At 41.7% G+C, this 23,773-nt stretch overlaps 1 protein-coding gene across 5 annotated transcripts in view; it reads right to left on the reverse strand.

Annotated features, from left to right (window-relative positions):
- MYO1E (myosin IE) overlaps window positions 1-23,773 on the reverse strand; it is a 108,631-nt gene that overhangs the window by 54,286 nt on the left and 30,572 nt on the right. For 3 of the 5 annotated variants that reach the window (XR_005602781.1, XR_005602782.1, XM_039557676.1), the window contains exon 1: window positions 22,754-22,855. The exons of 1 other annotated variant lie outside the window; for it this stretch is intronic. Coding sequence is in view for 2 of the 4 variants with exons in the window: in XM_039557676.1 (XP_039413610.1) it covers window positions 22,754-22,819 (66 nt within the window). In the remaining 2 variants the exon portion in view is untranslated. Of the gene's footprint in view, window positions 1-22,753; window positions 22,856-23,200; window positions 23,300-23,773 lie in introns of those variants that run through there. One more of the 5 variants, XM_039557677.1, reaches the window with a different exon arrangement.

Genomic DNA, 23,773 nt, shown 5'->3' on the forward strand with positions numbered 1-23,773 from the left:
GGCGTTCCCATCAGCAGGCTAAACGCCGTCGATTCTGCAGTTCCCCGAGGTATCTGGCAACAGCAGTTTAGTGGCTGCTCAGCCCAGACTCCCCACGCATCCCTTCCCTGTACCACAATGCTCTGTTTCCACAAAATAGAGTGGGGCAATACAATATCAAGGAAATAAAAATAATTATTTTAGCCCTATTCCTTAGCTGCAGGTTTTGCTTTTTTTAAAATCTACGCAGGATACAAAATTAAGAGTACGGCAATATTTCTGAATTATTCAGCATTTAAATTGTTAACTCAACAAGCCAACACTGAAGGATGAAAGGATAAATACATTTTTGCAAGTATTAAAAGGTGGAGAAATCACTTCAGAATTTGTAATATTTCCACGGAATAAAATAGCTCCTTTAAAAACACCATTGTAGCTGAAGAGTACTAGTTACATCGTTTACACTGTCTGCATCTACCAAATCCACTTCCGTTAATGTCACAGCACCTTCAAACGACTGAAAAATCTCATTCACATTAACAAACGTTTACATAATCAATTCAATGCTTAACTATAAGCAGGAAGATACTGTAACTCCAAAAGAAATACTTTGTTGTATTTTTAGTTACACTTCTCAACAAAATTACTGAACATCTCCATTTTGTCGGGTATATTTGTTCTCACCAATTATTAATGGCTTGTAAGAATACAACAGGCTGGGCAGATCACAGACCTTATTTTAATACTGCTTTTAACCAAGAATATCAAGCAAGATGTTTTTATGCCAAGAGTTTGATCTACTTGAATAACAGTATGTAGCAATTCCACAAAAATTGAGACTAATTTCTAAAATAAGCATTAGCTAAATCATCTCCCTGAATTACAACTAAATTTAAAATAATTTCAAAAAATTTCCGCTGAGTCTCTTCCAATTTGGTTTTTTTATATTTTTTTCCATTTAAAGACAGCCATTCTATGAACTTATTTACAAATCAGAGGGAATATAGATCTTTTTTTCCAAGCAGAGACTGTCATGTAGTCACATGCCTGTGGCAGTTCAGGCTAAAGAAAAACGCTCTTTATTGCAACAGGCATGATGAAACTACAAAAGCTGCAACACAGCAGAAAACTGTGGCAAAGACTGGTTTTTCAATAGCATATACCAAAAAGCACCTTTGTGCTGACATCACAAAACTCTATTAGTGCAACACGCTGCTCAGAGTTATAACATTTAACTGTTCTGATACCAAAAAAAGATATACAGTCAACTGCTCATTTCTTAACCTGGGCATTAGTGGTCATTGGTTTCAAGTTCACCCATTTTTGAGGTATTTGCTTTGATCTTCCCTCCTGTATGCATAGTTCCAGTTGGGGTAAGTGGGGCAGTACAAGACAATCACTGCTCTTCGTACCAGGGTGGAGCCCGTTGATAAAGAGCTTATCTGCCGCAGAGCTGCTTGCAGAATTCCAATGTATTCTGTTAGGTTTACAAGGGATTTTCCCACGTAGGTGGCTTCATGAATGTCTAGTTTCATGTTTGATTAGAGCTGGGTAATCTTCCTTGGACTGTGCTCAGATGTAGGGCTCATGGGAGTATGTTTCTGTACAGGTCACTGTACTGGTGGGGGGTCTACCTGGACAAGGAGAGCTCCAGGAAGCACAGTCCAGTGGCGCCGGACAGCTGTGGCACTGGGAGGTGGGATGTGCAGGGATGAGCTGAAAGGGCTTTTCCTGCTCTCTCAGGAGTCTTCCCCGCAGACCAATACCCCATTGCAGAGGAGCTGTTAACTCCTCTCACTGGCGACAGTGGCTGGAGGAGTGTGTTCAGGGGGTCAGGAGGAACTCCACACTGGGGGAGGTTCTGATGCAAAAATTGCTTTCTGTGTTTATTTTAATTTCACAGAGTGCTAAGTAAAGGGAGTAAAAGCTCCAGGACTGCAGCAGCTTCCTGTTTACCTCTGGCAGCACTGACTGGGAGCAGCAGGGAAAGGCTCAGGGAGTGGTGCTCACTCACCTACAGCAGAGCCCACACCTGGGTGGTAACACGCGTGTGGCTCAACACGAGTCCTTTTTATGAGCTGTCATGTTTTGATACTTGTGCAAAATTCAGATTTTACTTCAGACACTGTGGGAAATAAGACTATTTGATATGTTGACTAAACCTTTGACTCTTTAAAAGAATCCAGCTTTAATATTTATTTCAGTGTATTCAGATAGAAACATTTCTTTGGTTAATTATTACATAAATACAAACAAGAATTTGTTTGAGCATTCAATCTCAGGAATAAGTTACACATCTTTCCTATGGACCAAATTTACAAGTTCACTTCAACTCCCAAAAAGTTAATCAAAAACCAACAGGAAGCAAAAATCTTGGGACAAGCAGTAAACACCAGAGCCAACAAATCTCACGCACTGTGCAGAAGACTCAAGCAGATACTAATCCACGTTCTCAGCTGCACATTCATGTCGGGGTCCCTCCCCCGCCATGCGGCGCTGGCAGAGGGGCCCTGAGGGCACAGACACGGGGTTTCCCTGCCCCTGCTCAGCCTCGTTCCCATGGGTTGGTTTGTGTTCCCTGCCCGGCAGGGACCCTCGGGTCCCGTGACTGGAACAGTTCCTCGGCAGAGCTCCGGCCATGCGGCTGGAGGAATAAACATCTCTGAAACAGCTAGCAAGAATCCGTCCATACATATTTTTTCCACGGGCCTCGTTGTCTGATACACGTGTTGCAGTATCACCACTGTAACACATTCACCTCTGTCAGGAGGCAACCTCATGCACAGCTTCATTCATCCTTTGTCAGGGCTTTGTTTTTACTTTAACTAATAATTACATTATGGCAGGGCAAGCAGGTCCCACTGAGTGTCTAATGTCCATAACAGATTCTCAAAACCAGATTATCTTCCACATGCACATTATTCATAAAGCTAATATTTGTCATTTCACTAGTTTTCTAAAGCAGCTTTGACTATCCAGTCCAGGGCAGCTTTAAGAAGAAATACATTAAAAACCCAGCATGCAGTTATTCTATACAACACTCCAGTTGTATAGAGTAACTGGCTTATTGTCATTTAGTGAATATGCTAGTTTACATCACTTGCTTTTATTACAGTAACTTTCAAGTCCTTATGACAAGAATGCTGTTCTTTGAATGTTATTTTGATTAACCCAGCCCGCTTAAGATTTCATACAGTTATCTAATCTTCCTCTAAAATCCCATGCTTCAAATTATTTACTCTAATTTGTATTAAGCTTGTATCCTGGCTCTGTAGATTTTCCTATTTCCATAATAATTCACAAGTCACCCAAGAAAATTAACTAAAAATTAATATACATGATCTCCTCTAGCTCACTGCATTCTGTCTGTGAAGCTGATATCTCAGAAAGGTGGAAGCATAGATACACATTGCAAATATGAAGCGTTCATTCCACTTTAGTGAACACCATGGTTATTAATGGAAATATATAAAAAGTGTCTGGCCCAGCATTTTTTAATAGAAACATCAACAGCTAGGAAACCAGGCCTTCACGGTTATTATCTGCACTGTGTATTACCAATGCATGTGTATGATCTCTGCATGCCCAGGATTCTTCTTTTCTTAACTCTGGGCAGAAGTTCACTTAATAGCTACAGTGATAATTCCTATTAGTCTATGAAAGGGATTTTAACACAGAAACAGGTATTTCCCATCAATTTTTTTAAAGTATGTGAGACTGTTTAATGTAAATATTTAGAATTCAAATTATTACTGAACCAAGAAAGCTAACTGAAAATTAATTTGGACATCTAGCTATTTTCATAACTCTAGGCTTTTACCAGATGTGTGAACAAACACACTATTTGCAAGCTACCCTTCTTCCTCGGTTTGCTATGAGAAACGGATGCTACCAGGACATGCATCAGATTCAGTCTCAAAGATGTTGTATAGGCATAATGACACCCTGAGCACAGATGCCAGCCAAAGAAACTGTTTCACAAAACCTGTAACTTTATCACCGACTTGGCAGTATTATGCAAAAGACCAAATTTAAATGTCTTTTAGACCTTGCAACTCAGCATCAGCATCATAAATATACATAAGATTCCAACTATTTCTGTTAAAGGGGAAACCAAGTAAAAAGCCAAGTGTCAGCTTTGAGGAGAAACTGCTTCAGACCACCGCAGATTAATACCCTAGTTTTATTTAAAAGAACCTCTGTACTGGTGCAGTGTGATGCTGCATTTTCTTTTCCCTTTAATTTCCCATTTCTATGTCTTTAGCAAAATGCTATACTTCATAATGAAAACCCAGAACAGGTGAAATTCAAGCTAAATCACAAGGGTTCAAAACTGGGGTAATTGAGAAAAACAATTTAAGTCTCAGGTGCTGAACTGTGGCTGAAGACTTTGGCTTGCAGCACTTTGACACGAACCCACATTAAACTTAAATGCTTGTGATATACTTTGCTTTCAACTTCTGGACTCATTCAATTTCAGACCTCTGATTCAAACCCACATGAACTGAAATAATAATGAATTAAAATATAAACTAAAATCAGCTGAACTACTTTTTCATCTAAGCATAATATTCTGATTCAGACAAGACAAACATTAAGTGAATACTGTCTCATTCCCTCCACCCCAAACAACCTGGACATGAATAGATGCTCAGATTATCAAAATCCTTTAACTTTTGGCTGCTGCAATTCAGACTGGTGAAGCCGATAGAGCAGCTTTATCTTTTTCTACATTCCATGTTACATGCAAGGTTTGTGTTTCTTTAAAAATAAAGTTCTGGCTTACAAATTTGCACTCAAGTAGCTTTTTCTAAGCTTACATGACAACTTGATAAACAACATAGTCTTTCTGACCCCATCAGGACCACAGGAGCAGCTCAAAGTCTTTCTACCATACTATAAATGCTGCCTTTGGCTCCATCTTGCCTAACAGAAGTGAAGTGCTAAAAATGCAACTCAAATGCAATACCTGTAGCTGTGCCTTTAGGCTGTACCAGGTAAGGGTGCAATATTGCCACATAGCCCTAGCTGAGCACCACGGCTGTGAGCGAGGCACACAGGTGGACACATATATTCCATTAACAGGTACCCACTGCAGTTCAACTTCACCTCATTTCTAATTACTCTGCAGTGGATTCTCGTTAGCTTTGACAAATCCCTCCAATACAGCTTCTTTCCAAACTAGTTCCTTTGCTTTCCTCACATCTGACCCAGAAACACTGAGGCACCCCTAAGTTAGAATGAGAACCAAAAGGAAAAAAAAGTGTTGGGAGCATTCCAAGAGCAATACCAAAACCAACTTCTTAAAAAATACTGACACTTTTCTACAGGCTTCCCCAATGCTGACTAAGGGCTCAACATGCTGTATTAGCATTTGGATAATCCCAAACCTGCAGACACATTTCCAGGGTTTTTACTGTAGTTGCAGAAAGGGACCAAGAGTTTCATTCAGTTTTCAAGTTGTCCGAGATCAATCTCTTTTTGTGCTACTACACAGGTGCCTGGGTTTGTCCCTTTTACCTGTGAGCACTGTTCATTCCTGTCTCAGCTGGCCTTTGGTTTCTGAAGCAGTGGGAATGCAGGGCTCAGGGGTTCCCAAACATGACCCACAAAAGGCAGCTCCCTGACTTGGATTCAGGCATCCCTCACAAAGCAGCACTGAGGCTCAGCAGAGTACCAGTCTTTACATAAACATAGCTAAGATTTTGCCAAATGTAAATTAACCAGAGGATAATTCTGAATAAAGGAATGTGGTAAAGTCTTTTTTTAAAAAATTGCTTGAGGTTCTTTGGGACATAAACAGTGTAAAAACAAAGTTCATCAGTAATTATTCAACACCTAAAATACTGAAACTCATTGAGGCTTTCAAAACCAAAATTTTTCTAATTATGAACACACAATTAAAAAAGAACAAAGGATCACAAAATATCCATGTATCTGTAATAACTTGCTGTTTTTATTTACACCTAGTAAGGTTTTGTTGAAAAGAAAACCATTTGCTTCTGCAAAAAGTATTTAGGCCAACTATGAGAGTTTGTCCCTGCAGGACTGCATGGAAAGACAATTTTGAGGCAGTCTGTTTTTAAAGATAGTGTCCTATTTTAAAAATAAATTTAAAAAAAAAAGGATACAATCCATATATCTTAAGTTTTCCTCCTTGTCTGGACATTTCAGATGACTAAGAAACCCTACATTACAGATTCTATCTAATCTGTCCCACCGAAATGAAGGACAATTTGTCCCACTCCTTATAGAGCTGGATCTTCAAATATCCTCCAAGGTAACTTTGCACAAACACAGACAAAAGAGTATCAACAAAACTAAGTCAAATAAGACCAAATCCAACAACACCAGAGTAACTCATTACACAGACTTTTTTTTTTTTTTTAAACAAGCAAGGTATGAAGGCTGCTAGCAACTAAACCAATCTGCAAACCTTTGCTATGTTGCCATTGAGAACACAATTTTTAGTATTTCAAATTCACTCCTCGTTATTACACCCAAACTAATGAAAGCTATCAGAATCACCTATGTTAAGGAAAACCTCCGGGTTTTCTCTTCACATTTTTTCAAAATAAAAAAGAACACAGCAGCAGGAACTGTTCTTTAGTAAAATTTCTAAATTGTTTAAAAGCAATACAAAATGCCCCTACTGTAGGTCCTGCTGCATTTAAATGTAGAAACGTAACCCAAAGCCTGCATGCACAGGAACGCCTCGTCTAGTTTGACTTTTCAATAGGTAGATGAATAACCCCATTTCATAGTTTCCTACTAAGTTTTTATATGCAGTACTGTAAGACCTTATTCTGATATTTCAGATGGCTACTGATTTCATTTCAATTTAGCTTACTGAAAGACTGGTTTTAAAACAGTATTTTCTCACATCAGTGAAGCATTCAGAAGCAGCTGCAGACCAAGAGTGAAGTTAGGGAAAAGCTCACGGTTCACAGCCACGTCATCTCCTACTACTTCAATCCTGCCAAGTGTAGCACTACTGCTGGTAAGTAGGGCCCACCCATCCACCCCACCAAGGTCACCTGAGGACACCAGGCCCTATAGGACTTCAAGCATATGCTGGAAAAGGGAGTAAAGGCACAAGGCATGGAATGCTTTAGCCCTTTCAGCAAATCAGGTGGGATTTGAAGCTCTGAGGCTGGTCATTTAGCAACACAGGTTTGGGAGTCTCACTCCCATTCTCTAAACCTCTGCTAAAGCCATAGAATCATAGACTATCCTGAGTTAGAAGGAATCCACAAAAGTCCAACTCCTGGCCCTGTAGAGGACATCCTCAAGAGTCCCACCATGTGCCTGAGTGTTGACCAAACTCTTCTGGAATCTGTCAGGCTGGTGCTGTGACTACTGCCCTGAGGAGCCTGTTCCAGTGCCCAACCACCCTCTGGGTGAAGAGCCTTTCCCTAGTGTCCAAACTAGACCACCCCTGACCCATCTTCAGGGCATTCCCTCAAGCCCTGTCACTGGTCACAACAGCGAAGAGATCAGCATCTGCCCCTCCTCTTCCCCTCACGAGGAAGCTGTACCTGCAATGAGGTCTCCCCTCAGCCTCCTCCAGCTTGAACAGACCAAGTGCCCTCAGCCGCTCCTCACACGGCTTCCCCTCACCATCTTCATATCCTCCTTTGGAGGCTCTCTAACGGCTCAGTATTGTGGTGCCCAGAACTGCCCCCAGCACTCAAGGTAAGGCAGCCCCAATGCAGAGCAGAGCAGGAAAATCCCTGCCTTGCCCAGCTGGCAACGCTGTGCCTGATGCCCCCCAGGACACACCTGGCCCTTGTAGCTGCCAGGCACTGCTGACTCATGTTCAGCTCGCCATCAACCAGGACCCCAGGTCTCTTTTTCCATGGTGCTGCTCTCCAGCCTCTCATTCTCCAGTTTGTACATACAACCAGGGTAATTACTACACTTCAAATGAACCTGAGCACGTAAGCAAGAAAAGCTTGTTTGCTACAAAACACGCACAGTTCTATGTATCATATAGTGAAAAAATACATCACACATTGGGCATAGGATCTTCAACCATCCCAGCCATCTGCCTGTGCCTTTTTCTTTCCTCTACAAAACGTTAATTTGAACAACTATGTTATGCAGCTCCGCATGTCTCATCCAGTTAATGAAAGCATCTCTTAAAAATCTGTAGATTAAAGAATCAGACTATTAGATATGCATACTCCTTGTGCAATGTCTGACTGCCAGAATCATTTTGTTTCTGCTGAAACACAGTAAGAGGAACAGGAGGCAGCCTGCAGCTATCTTGATTTGTAGTTTGCTCCTGTCAAATCTCAGTGTTAAGCAAGGGTTGATTTGCATAGCACTTGCATGGGAGAGCATCAGGTAAAGCTCAGATTTCTAGACAACAGTAGTAATTTAGCCATGGATAAGTCAGTAATTGCCAGTTTAGCAGAAGTGCTACCAAAAGGAACAAAACCCTGCAAATAAAGTGTCAGAAGTTTTGGTTATTTGTGGTGGAAAAAGGTGCCATGGAATATTTAGCAAGTAAAAGTTGAGTCCAGATGTAAAGCAGCTGTATTGCTTCTAGACAGTGTTGACAGCAGGTTCAAAAATGCTCTGCATTTAAAATCATTTGGCAACAGCTAGCATGACAGAAAGGCTTTCCTGTAGCTTCTAACACACACTTGTGGTCTGTGGTATACAGGCAATACCTAACACCAGCTATTCCATGGATTCCTACTAGAGATTTATCCTCAGGGATGTTCTGCCTATTTAGTGCTAATGCAGCAATTATTTATATATCTTATTGCACTTTGAAAAATTCTCCAATACTCCACAGCAGTAGCTGTAAGGACTACTACAAAGATAAAAAATTATTTGTAATCTACTGCTAATATCACATGTTTCATATACAGACATTTAAGCAGTAACAGGACTTATTCACATAACCAGGTTCATGAATTACAAATGTTCATCTGTACATTTTCATCTCCATGACCTTATTTCGAAGTACAAAACAGAAATTCTTTGCCTTTATACAACACGTTTCATTGCAAGTTTCCCTATAGTACATACTGCCATGGAAATCTGCACTTTAAAAAGGACCAGAAAAATGATCCAATGTTTACATACACCATTGGCTGAGCAAGCCTAAATCTGTTCAGAACTACTAGTAAAAGCATAACTTAGACATCACATTATTATAGATAACATTTAAGAGATAAACCCCCAAAATCATCCCAAAAGCCTGTAATGAAGTGGAGCATGTCCTTTGGCATTTGCAGCTGAAGACAAAAGACGACTGCAAAGGCTTGCTGGGAGTTAAAGATGTAGAAGGGGAAGGCAACTGTAGAAGGTGAGAGCTAAGACCAAAGTCTGGCCAAGTATTTCAAAGCCACATGATCTGTGCCAAGGAGGACAAATACACATTTCCTATACAAGGTTAGAATCAGAGAAGGTGTCAGACTTAACCAATTCCATCAGCAATATTAAAGGCTTATAAACAGATGGAAAGAGCACTATTAAGGTAGAGCTGAAGGAGCAGAACTTCACATGGAAATTGGAAGCAGCTTGCCTGGACTAGACTAGGCTCCCACCATCTTGCCAGCCCAGACCATTCCACCATTCCCTTTTAGATTTATTTCCCTTATTCTCTTTCCTGTTTGAGAAAGTCCTGTCACTCAGCCTACTGTGGACCAAGTCACATTTCCCTCACAGAGGGCACAATGTAGTTTGCATGTATCATCTGTCAAAACCAGCAGAGCATTCCAGCCCTCTCTCACACTAGAGATAATTTAGGCTCCTAGGAGAGCTCCACAATACAGTCCATGGCAGCTGTTAGGACATGCCTCAGATATATTCCCCACTCCATCCTTAATAAAATGGCACCAGAACAAAACATCCAGAGAGTGATCACAAAGGCTCTGCACAGGTTTGGTACTTTGGGAGGTTCTCCCACGCTGTCACACTAGAGACTGGAAGACAGAACAGGAGTAAGGGGGCAAAATTGTATGTTTTACTACAGCTATAGTAGCAAATGAACAGAACAACAACAAAGTACTCTCCCCACCTGCCAGTTCTAATACTTACAATGTCCTGACCTGCCCTGACTTAAAACACCACTTTAAAAAAAGCTAGTTAGTTTTAGTTCTTAAATATATTCCGAAGTCTTCAAAAATACTACGAAAGAAAAATAAGAGCCTAGGCATCTCATTGAGGTGTCATGCAAAAAAAAGTAGGTTGTTCATTTAAATGAGGTTGACTTCTACGCCCCTGAAGAGTTTCAATTGGTCAAGTACAATTGCAAAACAAGCCCTAAAAGGACACAATTAGCTACAGAATGTAGTTTCATTGTTCACAGTATCCTGTTACCAGCTTGAACGTAATTTTAGCTACTAAATTTGAGCATCTTTGTTTTAGTAATCAGATGATATTAATTTCCCCTTTGTTTTTTTCTTTTCCTGTTTGTACACCTGCACTCTCAACGAGCAAACAGCAACAGGATTAGTATTTTATAGCTGGCCTACTACTCCACACCTGTAAAGAGAAGGATGATAAAATATTTTCAAAGGCTTGGAGGAAAAAAAACCAATCCAAAACAAACACCATAACCTTGCCTTCTAACTTTAAGGTCTAAGTGTAGTCACCAGGTAAAACAAACTTGAAATAAAAATGTACATTCTTCCAATATACTGTCTGCTTCAGATGTAAAATTAACAACCATAGCTACCTCACCACAGATAGTTAACATCACAATTACTGACTCTCCACCTACATATTTTTAAGTACAGACTAGGAAGAACTCCCCAGCATCTTAAATGTTTCTAGAACAGTAGAAGTTAATACTGGTATTTTTGATTGAAGTCTCCCTCCCATACTAAGTTAAGAGCTATTTAACCATTTTTGAGTATCAGAGACCCAGTACAAATCACAATAGGTGGGTTACGGTCAAACTGACAGGACGAGTTTTTCTTGCTTTGTCCCTCCCAGTCCCAGGCTGGACTCCAGCCACACTCAGAAAAGCTCCCTCCCCCAGAGGTGCAGGGTAAAGCCTGTTGACTGTTTCATTTTAAATGTATTCCAGTCTAAGAACAGACCCACAGATGGGACAAGTCAAGTGAAAAAGTCACCTAATGGCCTCAGATGCAAAAGCACCTCAGCCTGCTGTATCATTAAGAAATTATCTGAACAAAAGAAAACCTGATTTCAGTAGGTAAACACTCTCGAGGTGTGTCAGACTAAATAGCTCTTCATGACTAATTCATTAATCGTGGTAACAACATGCTTCTCCATTACATTCAAACTACCACCTTCAGACATCCATCAGAACATCCTCAGTGATTTATGAAGTACCTGCCTATACTCTAAGGGTACAGGCTGTGCTGTCAGTACAGCCCAAACAGACTTGCTTCAGCACTTGTCAGCTTTCACACCGTTAAGCCTCGTTTCAGAATAAACAGGTCTTAAATTCCTCTACCCAAAAGAGACACTCAGGTCCGGGGAAAAAAAAAAATTAATTGTTCAAGTCTATAAACTTATCCAATGACACTGAAACAGGGATTTAAAACTCTGTATAGTGTTCCGCCTTTCTGGATGGATTTCAGACATTCCTTTCTTATTCAGAACTGGAAGTTTTTAGTTCTGTCAATACTGTATCCATAAAGGATTAATTTTAGGCATTCTGACACATGCAGCTGAACTTACTTACTCTCAGTTTAAGTAGAGATTTCAATAATTAATAACAAGAAAAGGTCAATCTCAGGACTACTAAAATAATGATTAATTTCTGCAGTCCTTAGTTTGTCTTTTTACAGGTGAATTGCATGACAGCAGGTAAGGTAGCCTGCTATTCCAGCAGGAAGTAGTGCCTACATTGTCAGTGATTACAGTGCTTTTCTGAAATATATTGTATTTGCTTCTTTCCCAATACGGCTTTAATAGAGACCATTTAAGAAAGCAGATTTAGGGCTTGGGGTTCCCTCTTCACCCCTAAATCTGTAGAGAAGACATAAGCCCTTCCCAGTAAAGGTCTCAGGAAAAATACCAAGAAGAAAGTTAGGAGATGCAAGTGAGTTGATGTTCTAAATATTGTTTCCTTTTCCACAGTTAGACTTGAGTGTTCATTTCACTAAATGTACTTAGTAACACTAATTCCACCTCTTTATAAGACAAAATACACCACTACTAACGTGTAGACCAATGGAAGCTCTGGAGATCAAGGATTTGTAACCACGTAAATACAAGCTCTTAGTATTCTGAAGAGTCAGAGTCAGGCCCACTTATCTTAAGGGACCCCACCAGTGACACCAACCATCACTGTAACTCCAGACAGAAAACTGCAATGTGTACACCTGCAAAGGAAATGGACCCCTGTGACTCTGCCAAGATTAAGCCATGGTCGGAGGCAGGTTAAATTGTCCAGGAACACTGTATCACCCCTTTCTTTTAGTGAGGGATGTCCATTCTGTCTAGAACAATACCAAATATGGGAATAAGTAGCCACTGTCCTGCTTCCTCTCAAGCACTCCTAGAATGTACCAAGAATAAAAACACAAAGTAAACGACAGGAAGAAACCACTGCTGGTCATGAACTTATTCTGCATATTGAGATCAGGTCTCTGTGGACTGGGTGTGCTGGTATTTCAGGCATTAAGAACCTTGGAACCAGAATTCCTATTACCACTAGAAAAGCTTTAACAAACAGTACTCACGGGAACAGCATTAAGACTCCTGGAGCAGTCAGCTGGGTAGCTAACACTGGAACTGGCAAACCAGGTACTCCTTTCAATATTAAAACTGCCAGTTACCAACAGTCCTATCTATGTGAAATAATTAATCCGTTCTCTCTGTGCTACTGAAGTGCAACCACTTTATAGCCTCATAAGAGGCTCACACACTTCATTACATATTCCTGAGACTGAGGTCAAAGTCACCAGAGGCTGTAGTAAGCCCTGCAGAGAACACATATTCTGAGTGTTTGAAGGCAGCTTCAAGCTAGAACAGATTAACCTCCTTTATTGTATATTCTTTTTTTTAACCACAACAGAAGACATTTCAGTTTTATCAAATATAAGTTTTGCTGACCACATACCAGAAGATATGCTGATTTTTTATTTAAAGCAAGTATCAAACTGGGCAAATCCTTATTTTCTCCAATACACTGAATCTAGTCCTTTATTGCCATGCAGATATAGATCACAGAATGCAGAGAGACAAGACTGACAGTTATATACAAATATCTAAGCTGCTTAAGAAACCAGGCTCAGTTCTTAGAAACAGTACTCAGCATTATCTCGAGTTTCGCATACTGGATACTCAGGTATTGTCAAGTCCTCTCTCACTTGTAGGTACACTTCTGACCTGGCTTGCTCTGCTGAAGACCTATCCCTGCTTTCCTTCTCATCTGAAAATGGTTCATGCTCCAAACTCTGTGGTTGCAACTGAATGCTGAGACAAGAAACAACTAAAGCACAGCAAAACAGCAAATGCAGTGGCCTCTCCTACAATGAAGTCATTCTCCCCACTCCCAACTCTGCTTCAAATGGAGCTCAAGTTTTCGCTCATTAAAGGCCAGACCTCAGCTCAGACCTCCACAGGCATACACACAGCCATAACTGGATCTCCATTTGTTATAAAACATTCCAGTTCACTTTTTCCCCATGTCAAGTCTAATTCTTAAAAAAACATAACAAATAGCACAGTTTGTAGAAGTTACTCCAACTTCTATTTGCTGGCAGTCTCTTCCTATAACCGGAATCACCAACATGGGCCCTGGGTTCTGACAGGGCTCTGAACCACTGTTCCTGCCAGGACTTTGCCCTCAGCCATTGGCAAGTACTGGCCACCAAACATGCCCTAAGGGTTGCTGAGTCCCATCCTTAGCTGGGAGAGCCCACAGCAGCACTGTGTGCCAATGCCACCCCTTGCCTGTGCACCCACCAAAGGTGGCAGCAGGCAGCTGTGATTCTGAACTCCCAGCTACCCAGGAAAACACAGGAAGAGAAGCTTTGCAAAACCAACAGCAGAGCAAATAATGGCCAACAGTCTGGGTACAGCTCAGGACAGAATTATGCATTTTTAGCTCCTTTGCAATAGATTTCTCAGCAGATTTATGCTGCTCCTCTATAGCAGGAGGCTGATGCTACCCCCTCCACCAGGGCCAATCAATTCCAAAAAGGCAACTTACTTCAGTCTACTCAAGTCCTGCAGGATACACAAAAAACAGCCAGGATCCCCTCAAAAACTGAACACATACAAATTGCCCTACTCTGAGAAGCTATTTTTGAAAGACCAGAAGGTTTTTGTAGGAATCTTTGGTTTGCTGAATCTAGCAATTACTAACCAATATAGCAGATGCCAGTGCATACTTAAATTTGAGGGGAGGCACTGAAAAAGGCTTTGGAGACTACCAACAACACTGCATTAAGTCGTGGAAACATGACTGTGAGGCACAGTTTTTAAGCAGAGAAAATAAATCTAGCTGAAGTAATTCTGTTCTTAGTGGATGCACTATATTTTAATTGGCAAAGTCAAATATTTGTTTTCTTGGATTCAGGCAATTCAGAATTCAGGAACTAATCAAGTTTACATGGGAAGTGGGATATTTCATGGTACAGAAGCCGTATGTAAAAAAATCACGCATAGTAATATATCAGTTTTCATAGTATCCAAATTTTTAATTCAAATTATTGTAGGAAAGATATCCAAAGTTTAAGGAGTAGTGTATGAACTTAACTTGCTCTCATACAAACTGCACTATCAAGAATCAACAAAAAATATAAAATTAAGTATGATACAAGGGTCTAATATAACTATGGATTCCCATGACTAATTATTTTTTCCGATATTAGACGATTGCATCCTATCACTGACTTCTTCAAAAACATGATCTACATTTAGCTAGACAGCAGAAATAATTACGCAAAAATCCTTGTTTCATTTGCCTTACCAGAAGATACCACAGAATTATCTACTAATTCAGACTATGTAGACAGCCTGTACCTCTGTGCTCTGAAAGCAAGAACGGGTGGGTTTGTAGCTTTACATCCTTTCTGGAATGAATCTAATCACATTTTTAATTCTCCATTTAATCTAAGTATATCTGTAGTATAAGTATGACTGTTTTCAATTACTGTTACAAATACTTATGCACATTTCTCTTTCTTTAGGTATGTACTGAATACAGGTGGGGATTAGTACAGGAGAACAAATTCTTTCACAATTAATTAAGAGACAAATCAAATGCTTCTCAAATAGTGAAAGAAAAAACAAATAACTTAAACTTAGAAGTATGCACTTGCTTTTGAGTCCCATGAAATGGCCTTTAAGATTAGGTTTAGTGAAAGTTCTCTTTCAATATGCCTCAAGAACACTGCTTCCATTTAGCAAAGGAAGTATTTTCCAGTTCATATATCAAAATACCTGCAACAAGCTAGTCCAAAATCCAAGTGATCAGGAGGTGACCATGCTAGTGTGTGCCAGAAGCACAACAGCTCAAAGATGTTTAGAATACCTAGGTAAACTTTCGTCCTCAGAATGTTCCTACTACAGAGCAATAGTACTTCCACAGCAGACGAGCTATCAAAGAGTCCAGGGCTCACAACCCAAGGGACTCCAAATGTGTTGGCAGCATTAAACACACTTTGCATCTGTGCACTTCATTACAAAGTTGGGAAGAACATAGGGTTGCAAGTTATTGCAGAAGCAAATTTGGAAGCACTTAAGCATTTGTGCAGACTTGTATCCTTCAAGGCAGGAAAAGAAACCAAAACAAAACAAGATGAGACAAGTTCTTGACTACCACTTGGCACTGCAAATATATTACTAACAAGAAGTTCCAACTTCCATCTTTCTGTATTTCTGCTATTAGCAATATCCAACGCAAAGCATAAGAAAAGACATCAATCACTGCAAAAGATAACAGTGCGCATTGGTAAGCTGCATAGAATTTAAAGCCTCACAAATATTGTGGAATGTCAAACTGAAAACAGAAGACTGTCCTAGGGTGCAAGATCAAACATCAGGCAGCATATTTTATAAGACACAAGCAGGAAAGACTTTAAAGCTGTTGAAAACATTTTCCTTGTTTTATAGAGAGTATCAGGCTGCATTGTTCAGACTTGAATATGACTTCAACACTTAAATTAGACAAGGCTGACCAAGAAGTGGTTACAGACTCAGGCTCAGCTGATGACAGTGATTCAGTGAGTGGTTCTGAGCTGGCAAGGAAAAAAAAGCCCCACACTTCCTGTACAAGGACAAGTGCAGCAAGTCACTGCGAGACTGCTAATCCTGCTTGAAGGATGCCAACAAAAACCTCTCATTTAGACTTCAGATTGCCGAAAAAAGGCATGAAAATAGCTTCTAGAAGCACATGCTTTTGCCTAAACTATTTACATTCCCTTTTTTTGAAGGAGTCTAAAGAAAAACATCTATCATCACTCCATCCCAAAGCCACTGCACTGTTCCCCGACAGCCAGAAGTGGCTTTCACCAGACACTTCTGGCAGCTGAAAAAATCAGACATGACAGGATAGCAGAGCACCAGACCTATTTTATAATCCTTTGGACACTTCAAGGACAGTGTCGATCATGAAGCATGCTCAAGATCTGCTAACATCCGGCTTTAACTTTCAAGTTCACATTTAGGAAGTTATGTTAATAGGTAAGTCTTTGTGCTTTAAAAGCACCCTGTAAGTAGGCTTCCCAATAAGCATCACTTCTGATCGCTCTGACTCACACTCCAATTGCCAACACTGCTTTCCTTGTCAGTTCTCACATTTGTTTTGTTTAAAAAAGTATTTTCACTTTCAACTAAAAAAAATTAAATTCAGAATTTGATAAAAACACACTTCATAATTTATGAACCCAATCCACAAATGGTTTTAGTACCAACCAAATGCTGCTGTGTCTTTGGAAAAAAAACCCTTACCCATACCCTTCTGTATGTTTACATTAAATTATCTTGGGTTTAGATGTATTGCTTGTGTAGAAGACACCATCAAACCCCAAAGCCATTTACACATTCATATGAAGTATATTTAACAGAAGAGGTAGAAAGGTGAGGTTCAGTGTGTGGAAAAGCTGTAGACTAAGATACCTTTTCCTATCACAGCAGTGACTTAGTCAAGCAGACAGAATGGATCCCATGCACTGCTAGGACTTGACTGCACACCTGGTGTCCCCAGGGGGTATTCGCAGTTTTAAAGATGTGAGGGAGGAAAGCAGTAGGTGGAGGATGGGAAAGCTAGAAGATGAGTATGAGTCAGGAGAGGAATGACAACCGTACTTCCTGGGCAGGACAGTAATTGGCATCTCAGGAACGTGGGGAAGGCAGCAGGAGATGGGAAAGACTGAACTGAGCCCAGGAAGGTCTGACCAAAATAAGCTCCTCACACCCAAGCTGTCACAGGAGCACCACGGGAGGCTGAGATTGAGGTGAATGCCTGAACAAGTCCTCAGAGACACCTCTCAGTTCTCATCTTAACAAAGGGAGAAAATTCTTGTTTACTTCCTGCCATATTTCTCTGATATTTACAAATACTTTTACAGCCATAGTAGAAATAATAAAAGCCAAACAACACACTACAGCTACCTAGAGTTCTTTGACTACAGCAGTTCCAAAAGTTAGCAGGCACCCCATACACCTGGACTACTTCCCCATACACATGCAGTACAAAAACCCACTTCCAGCAGAGTCGATAAGAATGCTGGTCATTTGCTAGTGACCAGCATCAACCAGAAAAGCTCCTTGGCAGACCACAGCTAGTGAGGAAGTAAATGGCCTCCAACAGACGAGAAAATGTATGAGAGAACCCTTACACGATTTTCCCTAAAACGTTTAGCCTTTTACACTGGGGTAAACCTTTGCTGCTCATATCCATGGTGAGAGTTTAGATAGTACAACGCGGCTTAATTCAAAGAGCTAACAGTAACGCTAGCCAACCCTTTCTTACCAAAGCCTACGCCCGGATTTCTGTGCTTGCAGAGGAACTGAAATATTTTCCAAATCCTTATTTTTGTAGCACACACATATACACACACACTCCTCCCAGTTCCAAAAGCTTCAATTTTACTGCTTCTAGTTTTGCACAGTTAATTCCCAGAACAAAACCCTTGTTAATTAGGTGCAAAATCCCTTTCTAATACAGTTCTTAATGCCTTTCAGTAGCCACACACCACCTAGATCTGGAATGCAGCTTCCTAAAAAAAGTAGACTGAGGTGTTGCATTATAAGAGTGTTTTAGGAAACTGAAAAGGAAAGCACGTGAATTTGTCGTTTATAAGCCATTTATTGTGGCAATAACGAGAAACAAAGGGTAAGCAAAAATCTGACAACTTGCACGCCAATCCCAGGCTGGTCTCCATCAGCAGAACTACAATGATCTGCGTCAGAACTCTTCAGGTAACTACAGGAAACTCACTCCCAGGGTTAGCCTGGTAAAGTAAGAGCAAGAAGCCAAGGTGGAAAGACCACCTCTTATCTTTTTGCTCCCTTCCTCATCACATGCAGCAACTAAGCTAGGCTTTTTTAATATTAAGGATTCTTCTGTAACTCTGAAGATGTTTATTTACATGTTCTATACATTAGTATCATTAATGGATACATGCATACTATATTAGAATACAAATCCAAACATGCAGGTATTTAACATTCCTTATGCTGAAATTACCAAAACCTTTATTCTTTACGATATACCTTGGATAGAGCAGTGCATGACCATTTAGATCAATGACACTTTTAGACTTAACTCCTACAACTGAAAAGAGAATATACTGGTATTTATGAAGTCAATTTTATATTACAAAAGGTGATAATAACAGTTCTCTAAAGAGACGTACAACTTTTTAAGCAAGGTAACGTACTTTCCATGTTAAGATGGGAACATTACTAAGATTTTACTGAAAACTCATAAAAGCTTAACATTCCATGTGCTAACTATGACAAAACTCATTTTAACTTCACCCATGCCACATATGCAGCAATGCTTTAAGAATAAGGCACGGAGACTGGTGAATGTTATTCCTTTAAGGTAAGTAAAAGTGGTTGCAAATAGTTTAGTTAAACTACTAATAGCATTGCTACCCCATCTTTCACAATAAATTAGTTATGTATGTAGAACATATCTGGAAGGCAAAAGAGATGATGAGAAAAATGCTTAAGATATAAGAAATACACAATCACATGTTCAGTTTTCAGCTGCAAAAGTTGCATTTGGGTAACATTCTGCATATATTAGTGTCTTCTAAAAAAGTGCTCTAACAAACACAATATATCCATAAATCATTCTAGAGACCTAAACAAAGACAAGCATGCACACAATGCAAGCCTAAAAAAACACATCAAGTATGAATCACTAGCTTTACTACTTAACATGCTGCTGTGTTTTAGTATATTTTATACATCAGCCAGAAAGAAACATCAGATAGCTGGAAGATTTTTCCATTAATGCACCTCTAGACATAACGTAAAGCACATGCTGTTACCCTCCCTAGTATTCCACATTTGGCAGAGAGCAAGGTTTGAGCTTAGGCTACTGTCTGCAACACCAGACAGAAAAGCACCCTTCAAATACAGAAGCATCACTGTCTTGCTTGTGACTTCCCTGCAGAAAAAAAAGACTTAATATAAGCTCCCAGGTCCCATCTCACATTCACTATTTCAGAACCAAATCCTAAAGGCCAGCAAGTCCCCTCAGGCTAATCCAGTCTTTCATTTCTGCAGATTTTCATAGGCACTACATGGAATCAAGACATCTCAGCTTCTTTGGACTGGGCTATAAATATCTGCCCTCTTCTGATGTCAAATTGCTATAAAAAAGTTCCTCTTTAAAAGTCAGCCTTCCGTCTTTGCTGAAGAGGTGGAAACAAGCAGACAGCAAGTATGCCCAGATAAAATGTACAAACTGAATGCAGTGTTACAGAAAATTGCTCAGCATTGAAATACTGGTTAAAGGTAACAGAGAAACACACTGGGTTTTTTAACATAAGCGTATTAGACAATCCTGCCTTGCTCGACAATTTGTGAGCTAATCTAGATACTGCTGATCTTGTCTTCTCTTGGGAGCTTTCCCTTCTCACTCTGCCCAACAAATTGGTACAAAACTTCAGTAAAAGTACTCTGGAACAGAGATTATGCAAAATCAGTCAAAGTTGGTCACTACTGGGTTGTTGTTGGGGGGAGCATTTATTTGATTTTGTGGTTGGCTTTTTTCCTAAATATAGTAGCAGCTTATGCCTTAGAAAATATTTGCTGACTGACATTCAAAGTTTTATCCTTAGAAGAGTCAAAGCCAGCTGACAGTACTCAGAGGAACAATCTTTCCCTGAAGACTAAAGAGCTACTTTAAACTAAAGGTCCAAGATAATTTTTGTAATGTGGTACAGATTCTCTATCCAATTCAAGATCCTCCAATGCATCTCCATGAACTACCCCATGACATGAAGGTTCAAACACACAGTATAACAGCATAAAGTTCAGCTGACCATATGCTTCCCTTTCAAGCAAGTTCCAGCTTAGTTTCATCATGAGGTTTCCTGCACATTATGGATAGAGTCCTTCACTGGAGTGGGACTACTTGGCACTGATATAATACCCAGTTTTTGAAGGCTTACAAACTGCAGCTAAGATGTTAGAGGCTTTAAGGATTTTTTAATTTTGAATTTAAAACATTGAAATACAAAGTTAACAAAATGGATGCATTTCAAGAGAAAAATTTCAAGTTGCCAGATGTTCCTTAGACTTGTTAGCTTTACTACAGTTTTGCCCTGCTGTTGCTTATTCCCACCTTGTACTGCCACGTACAGCCATGAAACAGCTCACCCATTCCATGCTAGCAGATCTCCTCCTGAAACCACACTGTTAACTTGACATAGATATTGATCTGGATTAAAAATAAACCAGCAAAAAGGAACAGACATATTGCTAAGTGCACAGAGCTTTGCAGGGTGAGCTGGGCGGGGCAGTGCACCACGGCAGGGACTGGAGAAGGCACCAGTGACAGACCAGTGGCACCGGTATCTGTTCTGCTCTATCAGATGGCCCAAGAAGCACCAACAGCACCTGATGTCAGTGGCAACTCAGCACCCTGCACTGGGGACCCTGTCAGAACAGGAAAGGGTCACTCTGAGGTTTACAGTGAAGAAGAAACGGCAGAAAAGACTCAATTTAGAAAACACAAAACACTTCCAACATTCATCTTCTTTCACCCTCCAGATATCAAAACTGTTAAGACAAAAATAAGGAGAATACTGCGAGGTTTTTATACAGCACAGAGAATGAGTATAAAGTTTCAGGATATTAGTAGCATGATTCATGTTCATCAGCAGTCATTTTAAGTACTGCCAGGCAATCCTTCTGCCAACTAAGTTACAAAATACTACCTTCTAATGACTATCAAACAATTGTTTAGGCATAATTATTTGAAAAAGCAGCACTTTCAAAAACATTCTTTTCTGGTTTTATTGTAGTAATTACTTATCAATAATCTAAAAATATTAAATAATTCATAACCTAATTCATATTAGTTTGAGCTATCACAGTGAAAAACTACTTCAATATCAAATTAAAAGCTGGAGGATAATTGTCTGAATACATCCCTAAAAAGTGTATCTTGTGGAAGAAAGTAATTCTCTTATTTTGATAAAGTAAATCTCACAGAGTATATTGCCAGTTATTTATATGTATTTACAAAAAGTACTTTGATTAAAACCTTTCATTAAAAAGGAATTAATGGAGTCCACAGCAGATCAACTAACAGACTAATCTCAAAGTATTACTGGTAACAGGCAGACATCTCTGAAGCACCTGCACCAAAGACTTCCAATCCCATTTAACACGTCAGCAGTCTAAGCAATGACCCAGCCAAGGAGCCCATATGTGCCACAGGTGTCTGTGACATAGCAGGTACTTGAGGGGCAAAGGTTAAGGCTAACGAGTTGATCTGAATCACCTGGTGAAACAATCAGCCCCCAGGGAACATAAGTACCTATCTTATTCAAAGCTCCTTACCAAAAACAGGTTTATGAGAGCTAGTTGGTACTATCATGCCTGACTTCAAGAAAAGTTTTAGCTTCCTAACTTCTGCGATGCTTTATTTAAAGCAAAGACTTGTGCTCCACATAGGTGTAACGAGGTGCAACTGTACTTGACTCAGGAAGTCAAAGCAGAGGCAATGACAGTAAGAAAGGCATCCTTGAAAAGGTATTGGGAGTTAAGTTCTGAATACACAAGAACTAGGCTGGTCAGTCTTTAAAATCCAACCTTAGTTAAGCTTTAGCAGAAATACTGCAGAAGTTTTTCAAGTATCTTAACACTCAGATCTTTAGTACTCTACTTTAAAACAGTTTTAAATAAATTACTTGTTTAAAAGTTACGGATTTTAGCCGAGTTTATTACCCCACAGGATTTTTCACAACTTGTTCTCAGTTCCTGTGTAACAGGTAGACATAATCGTTACTTGGATTACTTCAGGATGAAAGCTATTATCAATCATCAGGGGGCATTACTAAAGACAAACCAGGTTCACCCGCCGAACCTCAATCTTCCCTCAGTCTAGCACTGAGGTGTTTTCCTGACATCGCGTCCCTTCATCACACCAGCAGGGCACAGCCCCAGCAGTGGCGGTGCCCGAGCTCCCGGGTTCGGGAGCCGCCTCTGCGGCACACCTGAGTGCTCCCGCCGCCGGGGAAGGGACCGGAGTGACACCGGCACTCGGCTCGGCGGGAGCACCGGGCACCGTGAGGCGGGGGTGCGGCTCTACCCGCCGAGACCCCTCCCGCCAGCGCACTCTGACCCAGAGAGGCGTCACCTGTTGTTCAACCACGCCGTGGCGTTTCCCGGCCACAGGACTGTTCCCACCCGAGGACACCAACATCCGAAACCTCTTCAGATCCCAAGCGGCGGGAGAGAGCGGGAGACGCGGCTCGTGCTCCACAGGCGGCGCCGGCCCTGCCCGCGCCCCGCGATGGGACGGGCGGGCTCGGGACACGACTAAGGGAACCGACTCCGGTCTGCAGGGCCGGCAGCCGCTGGCCCTCGGCAAGTGCCTGGCACGGCTCGGCTTCCCACAGGCCGGCGCTGTTACACAACCGCTCCCCGGCTGGGAGCGGGACACGGAGCGATGCCACGGCCCCTTCCCGGCACTGCGCGAGGGGACGCGACAGCCGCACTCCCGCCGCCGCCCCGCGGGCCCCGGCCCCGGCCCCGCCACAGCTGCCCCGGCCCCGCTCGGCCCCTTGCCGAGCTCCCCGCTCACCATCGCTGCTCCTCGGCGCTGCGCTGCCCGACGGCTCTGCCCAGACACGCCGGCGCCCCGGGACGGAGGGACGGGCGGGCGGAGGGGAGGGGAGGGGGCAGCGGCTCCGCCCTCCCCGCGCGCGCAGCTCCCGGCCGGGCGGGGCCGGGGCGGGGCCGGAGACGGCGAACGGTGTGGGGCAGGGGCCGGAGCCGAACGGCGCGGGAGGGGGACCGGAGGGGACCAGCGCCGCGGGGCTCGGGCTTGGGCTGCCCCGCGCGGGCGATGTGTCCATAAATGGAGAACTCGCCGTAGCGCAGCCAATGGCCGCGCTCCGCCGGGACGTCATTCCCTGAGGGAATCCCGGCGCGCGCGGCCCGCGAGCTCCGGCCTAGAGCGCGGGCGGCCGCTGCTCCTGGCGCACCCCGCGATAAGCACCCGCCGCACAGCGCTGACAGCCCTTAAGCCAACGGGGGCGGCCGTGCCCCCGCAAGCGTGCTGCGTGTGCTGCCCTCCTCCCGCGTACCCACAGAACTAAAGTGCTGCTAATCCCTGGAAACACTGGAAAGTACGACGCATCTTGTCACCAGGTGG

Source organism: Corvus cornix, chromosome 10 (genome assembly GCF_000738735.6).
Source record: "Corvus cornix cornix isolate S_Up_H32 chromosome 10, ASM73873v5, whole genome shotgun sequence".
NCBI classification, from domain to species: Eukaryota; Metazoa; Chordata; class Aves; order Passeriformes; family Corvidae; genus Corvus; species Corvus cornix.